Source organism: Tursiops truncatus, chromosome 2 (genome assembly GCF_011762595.2).
Source record: "Tursiops truncatus isolate mTurTru1 chromosome 2, mTurTru1.mat.Y, whole genome shotgun sequence".
Classification (NCBI taxonomy): domain Eukaryota; kingdom Metazoa; phylum Chordata; class Mammalia; order Artiodactyla; family Delphinidae; genus Tursiops; species Tursiops truncatus.
Window position 1 is genome coordinate 144,625,503 of NC_047035.1, and position 9,455 is coordinate 144,634,957.

Sequence of the window (9,455 nt, forward strand, 5' to 3'; positions counted from 1 at the left end):
CCTTCCGAGGCAGGAGCCTGACACAGGCAGAGCCACGCGCTCTCTGGTGAGTGACTGCCAACTAGCAAAGCTCTCCCACCACGCGCCCTGGGCTCTGGCTCCAGGAGCCAGGCCTGGGCCCTGTGCTCCGGGACCACGGGTCGCCCATCTGTGCAGGCAGGCCACGCCCCTGTGGCAGCAGCGCAGGGACATTTAAACTGAGGCATCAAGTCTCAGCACTTTTCCGAACAGGTCACCTTGGGACAGACTGGCCAATGGCCACAGAGTGCGGCCAAGTTCCTGGTTAGCAAGTGTTTTTTGCGTGATGAACTTCAAAAAAGGAGAACAATAAACAGATCCCCACCTCCACCCCCCGCACACACATCACAGTTAAAACCTGGAGCGTGCCCCGTGCTGTGCGTTCAGAACAATGTCAGCGCAGATGCCGCTCTGGGCCAGGCCGCCCGCACCACACACACGAGGCCCATGGCAAACGGGGAGGATGCCCCAGTCCACCCGGCTCAGCAGGGGACCGGGAGCAGGTGGAGGACACGGCAGAGCCCAGCCACCAGAGGAGCGAGGGGACGCAGCCCCCTCACTGCAGGGCCTCTACGCTGGGGGGGGAGGGTGGGCCCCGACGTGTAAAACTGAGCGTGGAACTGGGAGTCACAGGTTCCACAGAAACACGCTCCAGCCTCGGATGCTCAGGTCAGCCACAACACACAGGGTATCGCGCGCGTGCGTGCGTGTGTGCGTGCGTGTGTGGCAGAACTCGGGTTGGGTGAGGAGTCCTTCTGTCCTACGTTAAGTGCCTCGTGTCAAATCACTGCCTGCAGGGTAGAAAGTTAGAGTTCCAGCCTCCATTGTATTGGCCCGGGGCAGTGGCCAAGGCCTTCTGAGCCCGGTGCTCGGCTCTGGGGGCCTCTGTCCCCACTGCCCCATCCCAGCCACACCGCAGCAGCTGCTTCTGACCCGCCAGGCTAGGCGAACACTCAGAAGGTTGTTCCCATCTTGACGGGACACTGACTTCTCAAGAAAATAATCCCATTTGGGGCTGTGAAAGGAAAGGAAAACAGGCTCAGGTGTGTGGACTTAGATCCGTATTTGGGTTTTTTCTGGAAAGCATGTTGAGACCCACCAGGAAATTAAGTGTGTCACCGGCTGCAGGCCCCGCCCGCCCAGGCCTGGGAGACAGGTCACCAGCAGGCACAGAGCCGAGGTGTGGGTGGGCTGACTGAGAAGAACATGCCCACGAACACCTCCTGAGCTGCTCCAAATACCATCTGGAAACATCTGATCCAACGTAAAATCAGGGGATCCGGTTTGTTTGGGGGAAGGAGCTCCTAAGACTCTCCTGAGCTGCACTTTTACTTTAAAAAGACTTCCAACAACAAACCTGAAAAACCCAGCACCTGTCCAGTCAAGGACATTGGAGGATGAACAGAAGCCTGGCAGGTGGACTGGGCAGAAGGGGCTGAATAAAGGTGAGCAGACGGCACCCCAGCACGGTACCTGGCTCCGCGAAGGACCAGCAGCACCCTACCCTGGCCCTCTGGAAAGCCACGGTCTCAGAGTGTCACTTACTGTCAAAAAAGAACAGCCCTGTACAGCAGAGAAGCCTGGCAGACACCCCTTCACCTGCGATCCAGCACTGTGGTGCACAGAGGGCCCAGCATCACCTGCGTTGTAGTTTTGACCAAAGATTGTTTAAAGTGGATCTAATCATGAGGAAACAATGAGACCAATGCAGATTGTGGGATCATTCCATACGTCAACTGGCTTGGATCCCTGAAATGCCAATGCACCAAAGACCAAAAGATGGGGAGGCACACTAGTGTCTCTTAGTGTCAGATTGAGGGATACTAAAGAATTAGGACAACCAAATGCAATGTGTGATTAACCGCATCCCGGCTCCTGTATGGGCCACCTGGGAGGGTCACTAGAGAAGCTCAATATGGACTGTATGTTAGATAACGTGTAATATTTAGAGAGATGAGAGGCAGGGGAGGGAGAAAACATAATATTTAGAGAGGGAAGGTGGGAAAGAGGGAAGAAAGGATTTTTAAAAAGGGTGACAGAATATTAACTAATGACTCGAGAAGAAGAGTACTTGAATGTTCATCCTACAACCCCTTAACGTTTCAGAAGTAATGAGAATTTGTGGGGGAAACGGTGTGCGAAGGGCACTTGGGCTTCTAACACCCTGAGGCCCTGCTCATCCGCGTTCCCTGGAACCCGGTGGAGACAGGCACGCGGGCACACCCACACCCCGAAGCCGGGGAGGCTCCACCCTCATCTGCTGTGCAACCTCCAGCATATTTCTTAACCCATCTGAGCCTGAGTGTCCTTATCTAAAAACTAGTAATAATTGCAGTGCCTGTTCCATAGGGTCCTTGTGAAGATGAAACAGTGTACTGGAAAGTACTGCAAAGGGAAGGCCCAGCCCCTGGCAAGCCGCGTGGATGTGCACGACACAGCGTGAGCACTGAGTGCGTCATTCTACAAGTTTTTATTTTAAAAACTATTTTTACTGCCTTCTTAGGGCACAAACCAGACACACCTTAACAGTGCCCTGAGAGCTCCAGATCTCTGTTGGGAAGGTCAGGTGTCACGGAGCGCAGGCCCCGGGCACGGCAGGGAGGACCTTGCAGCCTCTGCAGATGCCCTGGGTCTGCTCCAGTGCTGTGGGGTTTCTCAAGTTATATATTTAAACACACATGCGTGCGTGTGAATAACCCTTTGGTTTGCTTCCTCCCTTGCTTTTAGGCACCAGCAACGTATCTTACCCTTGCCCTTTTGATATGCCACGTCTAGGAATCAAACAACCACCGGGATTCAGGATTCAGCCTGTCAGAGCAGGCAGGCCCTGAGAGCGTGGGGGCCGCCACGAGTGGACTCAGCAGCACCTTCTCTGAAGGGGCAGAGCCCCCAACCCTGTTGGTTCCAGAGGCTTGAAGCCACACACACAGGGCCTCTGGCTAAGTGAAGCGTGGTCCTAATCAGATGCTCACACAGGAGGGAGGGCCTCAAATCCGCTTTCAGCCAGGGGAGCGGGGAGCAAATGGCATCACATCGGTGCCCCCCACACCCGCCCAGTGCAGGCCATGCCAGGAGGCCGCCGGGGGCACACCTGACTGCGGCAGGGGCTGCGGGCCACCGGGTAAGCTGAGTCAGGATGGCAGGACAGCCGGTCGTGAGGGATGCAAGAGTAACAATGGTTTTGTTGAGTTTGTTTCAAATGTTCTCAATATGATGCTTTCACGTGTACAAAAGGAGAACTGGGAGAAGTTTAAAAAAAAAAAAAAAGTCAGCCAGAGACACAGCAGGAAACTTAGCACCGGGGAGACCAAGATCTGTCAGCCTGTTTCCTTTCAAAACATAATGTGTCCTTTAAGTCAACAGAGTAGCTCTACCACACATTTAAATGCTGCCTATGCCCCCGTCACTACCACCACCAGGTCTCAATCCCACACGAACGCCAGCTGGACACCAGGACACGCACCAGAGTCTACTGCTGCATGGCTTCTAACAGCACACAAACAAGAAGAGCAGCGCAGCTGTGCTTCCAGCAGGTAAGAGACTGGGTAAGTAACAATACAGCCACACAGCCGCACCCTGGAGTACTATGCAGCCAGGAAAAAGAACGAAGCTGCCTCACTGAGCAAATACACAGGACAAAAGCCTCGGTGGAATGTGTTTGGTGGATCCTACATGTGTGTTTTTAAATCACCTACTCCATGGATGCACGTGCTTGCGTGTATACACAAAAGTCCATTAGAAGGGTCTGGAAAGGGATGCACCAGTAAAGGGCAACAGTGGTTAGCTGGGGGAGGGGAGGGTTGCACATTCTGTCTACACACTTCTGCACTGTTTGAAGAGTTTCACAACTAGGCCCACTGGCAGCCTGCGACTGTGGGCGAGCAGGGGCAGGAGCTGCTGGCCTGGCTGTGTCCTAGACAAAGTGCTGGCCTTCTGCCAGCTTGGTTTGCTCTGGGCGAAGGAGATCCTGGCCAGCCACCCTCCACTCTGACAGGCTGCCTTTCCAACGCAGCTGCCCAGGGGAGCACCTGCCAGGGGTCCGGGCGGGCAGTGTGCTTGGAAACCATGTTCTAAAGCCAGAGTTTGGGTTGGGGGAGGGGACCTAAATCCTTGCCCCAGTAATCTCACTGGGGATCGAATCCCTCGTTCAGTGGGTCAGGGTAAATTTCAAAGAAATCCTGCCCCAAATTATCACAGGAAATGGCTGAGACAGTGAAGTCTCACTCTACTTTCCACCCCACCCCACACAGGGCCAGGTGGCTAGGAACATCTCTCTGGGGCTGCAGGAGGGAGGGGCTGTGTCCAGCACAGTGCCCACCTTCCTGGCCAGGCCCCCAGAGCCGCTGAGACGGGCCCAGCCCAGGGTGCAAGGAGAGGTTTTCGCCACTAGCGCTGGAGGGAAAACAGGGCACAGAGGCATTGTGAAAACAATCCTTTGTGGGAACAAATAGGTAGGAATGTATTTGTGATATGTCTGCCTAGAAAGACTGCGGCCACTCTGCTTGGTGCTCACCAAGCACCCCCTGCCCCCCGCCCCATCCTGGACAACAGGCAGGAACCTCCTCCAACATGTGCGACCTGGACAGCTGCGGGGGGCGGGCGGGGAGTCTGCCCTCAGAGGGGTCCAGAGCTTCCCTTCTCTAAGTCCTTGAATTTTCAAATCAGAGCCCTTCAGCCTCCAAGAAAATCTGTTCCTGGTCTAGGCAGTCCCCAAAGCGAGTCTTAGCAAACCTCCCAGGTCTGGGCTGGGAAGCTACGAACAAGCAAATAACAAGGGGCTCAAGTTGCAAAGACGTTTGTGTCTCTGTTCTGTTTTATCATGAGCTTGCTATAACATCAACAGTTACCTAAATGTGACAGAGGGTCATGAGTTCCTAGGATGACCATTGGGGGACCACACAGCCACAGAGCTAACCAGGACAAGCAGCAGCTCTTTGCGTGCAGTCGGTTAGGGGTGGGGGTGGGAGATCAGAGCAGAGCCAGGAAGCCCAGGTGCCCCCAGAGTCAAAGATGCCCCTAGGGGACTTCCCTAGCAGCCCAGAGATTAAGACTTCACCTTCCAATGCAGGGGGTGAGGGTTCAATTCCTGGTTGGGGAGCTAAGATCCCACATGCTCCGCAGCCAAAAAAACAGAACATAGAACAGAAGCAATACCGTAGCAAATTCAATAAAGACTTTAAAAATGGTCCACATCAAAAAAAAAAAAAAAAAAAAACCATGACCCTAGGAACTCTCAAAGTAATTTCACGTACACACATCCTCGTTTCCCGCACACCTTCCAGGTGGTCAAGGGAGACATCACCAAGCTGCAGGGAGACCTGGGAACCAGTCCCTGGTCACAAAGCTAGGCAGAGCAAGGTGCCAACTGCCTCCTTGGCTACAGGTCATTTTGGCATTCACTCCCCACCATACAATTGCTATGGGAGTAGGGGGGGTCCCTAATGAAAGGCCTGGCATGACCTGAGCCACTGCCTGCAGAGACCACCCCTCCCACCACAGAACACTCTGGGAGCCCACAAACCAGGGGCTGTTGCTCGGGTCTTCCCAGGGTCACCTCTCGGTCACCCCCTGCAGCCAACTTGCCTTTCCTCTCCCTTCTGTGGGCTACCTCTGTCCCCTCTATGAACACCAGTGACTTATGCTCTGCACACCTGGGCTTAGCCTGGAAATAGGCTTCCTGGAGGTGCCCTGGACCAGAGGTAGATTCTTGGTTCATAAGCAGATTCACCTGGGGGACCCCTTAAACTGCAGTCAACATCTGGTACCTGGAAATCTGCATTTCCGAAGGCCCCAAGGGAACCCTGTGCACTCCTGACTTGGAGGTCTACAACTGCTCTGGAGGTGGGGCTCCAGAGTTTCTGCACACCTGGAGGTTGGGGCCGGCTTCCTGCTCTAAGAACAGACACAGTACTTTGCAGGCAAAGTACGGATCCATCCTCTTCTGGCTGCCTTGGGCTTACAGGCACCCCAGAGAGGCTGGCTTCCACCCCACTGTGAAGGTGCGGGTTCCCAGCGCCCCTGACTCAAGCATCTAGCCATCCTGCCCTGTGCTGCGCAGGGCACATGGACCCTGGACCAGGGGGGCTGAGGCAACCCGGAAGGCATGCCCCGGGCCAGTCCCTCCGCAATTCGCGAAGCTGGCTACCGGGTGCTGCCGGGTGGAAGGCCACAGTAAAAGAGACTGCAGAAAGGTTTTCCAATCAAGTTCCCTACCCAGTACTGGCCTCGCCTCAACGAGGTACTCAACCCCAGCCGCACCCCAAACCCTGGCCCCGCCCGGGTACTCGGGGTCCACCAGGCTCCAAACCTCGCTTCGCCCCTCCCTCACGACCACACCCACTCTTGCAGTAACGTCCCCACCCCCCTCATGAGTCCACACAGCCCGAACTCTGACTCAGACAGCCTAGAAACGGCCCGCCTTCACCCGCGACCCCACCACCTGCCACGTGGTTTGAGCGGCCACAGCGTGGGACCAGAAATGCGGGGACAGCCTCGGGGGGCAAGAGGTCGTGAGATCCACGGTACCTGACACCCGCAGACCTTGGGCCGACTCAGTTCCAAATGTACCGGGAGAAACAGCCTTTCAGCTCTAGATTCTTGAAGACTACTGCGGTTTTTAAATCAGTCATGTAATCAGTTTGTGAGTTATTTTACAAATGAGAAGATGAAACCTTTGATTACGAAGTTAATAGTATAAAGGCTTAAAAACTGTCCCAAAGGTGGAAGACCTAAGTGTCCAGAAGAGTTCGCGTAAGCTCAGATGAAATACACGATTCTTTAAACCAAACTGGGAAAGAAAGGTTGTTTACCCATTAAAAGGTTGTTTCCACTTTTGTGTTTAAAAAACAAAAAACCACCACAGAGGAATCAATGACAAAGTCCCGGACTCGCGCGAAGGGAAATGCTGCCCTGGGGTCGGGGGCGGGCGGCGGTCCGCGGATCCCAGGCTGCCGGCTCCGGCCGCCCGCCCCCGTGCAGGTGCTGCCTGCCCGCATCCGGCCCCGGCAGGTGAGAGCACGGCGGGGAGGAGGGCGGCGCAGACCCACGGGCAGGAGGCAGGGCGCTCCTTTCGAGAGAAAGCGCAGCGGGCCCCAGGAGCCCCTCGGGTCCGGCGCGCCCCCGCCGGCCGGATGGGCGGGGCTCCCACAAAGAGCCGCGAGAGAGGACCCGGGACCGCCCCCCGCGTCGGCCGCCGCTGGCTCTGGTTTCGACAAATTAAACCTTAGAGCGCTGGAAAAATTACAGGAAGAGAAGAGCGAAGAATGTGCCGAGTGGCTGGAGGCAGCCCTGTCCCCGCGTGAACTCCGCCCGCCGCGCGCCCGGGCCGGCCCCTCCCCACCCGAGCGCGCGCCCGGCCGGCGGGGGAGGGGCCGGGCGAGGACTCCCCTCCCCCGCGGCTCCCGGGCCGCCCACCTCCCCCGGCCGCAACCGCGGCCCCCACCCAGCTAGCCGGCACCTGCCCTTGCCTTGCGCCCCCCGGCCTGGGCGGGGTCCCCGCCCCCGGCCCCGGCCCTGATGACGACGATCGCCCCCGCGGCCCCGCCCGAGCGCGCCCGGGGAGGGGGCGTGCCCGGCGGGGGCGCGGTCGCCGGGCGGGCGCCGGCTCCCAGCGCCGGGACCCGCCTCGCGCGGTGCGCGGGGTGTCGCCCGCAGCCCCAAGCGGCTCGGACAGGGGCGAGGCCCCTACCGTTCCCGGCCCGACCTCCCCTCGCTACCCGCCGGCGGCTCCGGGGGCGTGGCCGGGCAACTCGCACTGGCCCCGGGCCGCCCCACTGACCTGTGTGAGTTCTCAGGTGCGCCTTGAGGTGCGAGGATTTCCCGTAAACTTTCTCGCAGCCCGCGTAGTGGCACTTGTGCTTTCTCTGCGGGGACTCGAGGTCGGCGCGACTTCGACCCCGCCGGCCCCTTTGTCTGAGGCCGGGCTCGCCGCTCCCCGCGGGCCCCGGATCTCGCTCCGGCTCCAGCCCCGCCTCGGGCTCGGGCTCGGGCTCGCTCCACGCCGGGCTGAGGGGCGCGGCCGCCGCGCCACCGGCGCCGGGGGAGGTGGGCTCGGAGGCGGGTGGTGGCGCGGGCGGCAGGCGGCAGGGGGTCCTCGCCTTCCGGGCCGCGGCGCCCTCTCTGCGCTCCGCGGGGGCGGGCGCTGGCGCTTGTTGGTTAAGGTCCGCCAGGATCCGCGCCACTACGAAGAGCGAGGCGCTGTCCTTGCCGTCGCGGCGCTCTTCGACGCGGGGCAGCGTGGCGGCGACAGCGGCCGCGCCCTCGGGTCCGGGCTGCGGCCCCTCCCGCGGCCCGTGCACAACCGCGCGGCTCGACATGGACACGAGGCACTCGGCGGCGAAGTGGTCCACATAGGCGGCGGCTGCCATGCTGCGGGCTCCGGCCGGCGGGCGGGCGGCACTGCTGGTCGCTGCGAGTCGTCAGCGGCGCATCCGCACCCACGGCCTCCGGAGAGCTGGCGGGGGGCGGGGGCGCGGCGCGCCCTCTCCGCGGGCTGGGCTGGGCGCGCAGCCGCCTCTGCCGTCACCCGCGCGGCTCCGCGTCTGCGAGGCGCCCGCCTGGCTGGGCACCGAAGAGTGAGCGCATGGGGGGCGCGGGCGAGTTGGGTCCCCGCGGGGCGTCAGGGGAGGCCTGCCCTAAGGATGCCGAGTGGCGACGTTAGGGACGACCGCGCCAAGTCGCGGCCGCAGCCTCGCCGCGCATTGTGGCAGGCGGGACAGCCGCCGCGCGCGCCGCGGCTCGGTGTGGGCGGCCCGGTCCCGGGGGTGGGCGGGGCCGGGGCCACATCTGGACCCGACGTCAGCCCCCAGCCACATCCTGGCGGCGCAGGTTACTGGCGGCGGCGGCGACAGCGGAGAGCTGCGCACGCGGAGGGGGCGGGGATCCCGGAGCGCGCATCGGCGGGATGGAGCGGTCACGCGCCCACGCCTGGGGAGGAGGCGTGGCCGAGGACAAGGGCGGACGCCATTGGCCCTCAGGTTCGCGGCAGGGCCAATCCGTACAGAGAGAGGCGCCCACCCGGCCTCGGGGCGTGCGCGTGCCGATGGGCGTGCCCCCTTGGCCGGCGGGAGGAGGGGCGGAAATTGGAGCCCGGAGCCGGGCACGCTGACGCACGACGTCCGAGGGCGGCGGGCTGGGGCGGGGCCGCGCCCCCTCCTTTTTGCGGCGGGGACCCCGCGGGGTATTTTCCTGTCGGAGCTTTTGTACCGTGACAGCCTTGAACCCCGGCGCGGAGACGAGCGCTCTGAAGGGCGCCCCTTTGTCCCTCTAGCCCCGCCTGTGCTGGGCGCGGCGGAGAGCTCGCCTTGCGGGGCTCGCCTCCGCTTCTCCCTTTCCTCTCCGGAGTGAGGTGCCCGGCGAGGAGGCGTGTCCGCTCCAGCCGGCGCGGAACAACCTCGCCGCACCCCGCCGAAGCCGGGTTCTTGGGCGGCCTCGCCGCG

The 9,455-nt window shown here is 60.7% G+C and overlaps 1 protein-coding gene across 2 annotated transcripts in view; it reads right to left on the reverse strand.

The window, feature by feature from the left end:
- Positions 1–9,016, reverse strand: part of KLF13 (KLF transcription factor 13) — a 45,652-nt gene extending 36,636 nt beyond the window's left edge. For both annotated transcript variants that reach the window (XR_012330327.1, XM_019945791.3), the window contains exon 1: positions 7,796–9,016. Coding sequence is in view for 1 of the 2 variants with exons in the window: in XM_019945791.3 (XP_019801350.1) it covers positions 7,796–8,384 (589 nt within the window). In the remaining variant the exon portion in view is untranslated. The remainder of the gene's footprint in view (positions 1–7,795) is intronic.
- Between the last annotated feature and the right edge of the window lie 439 nt (positions 9,017–9,455).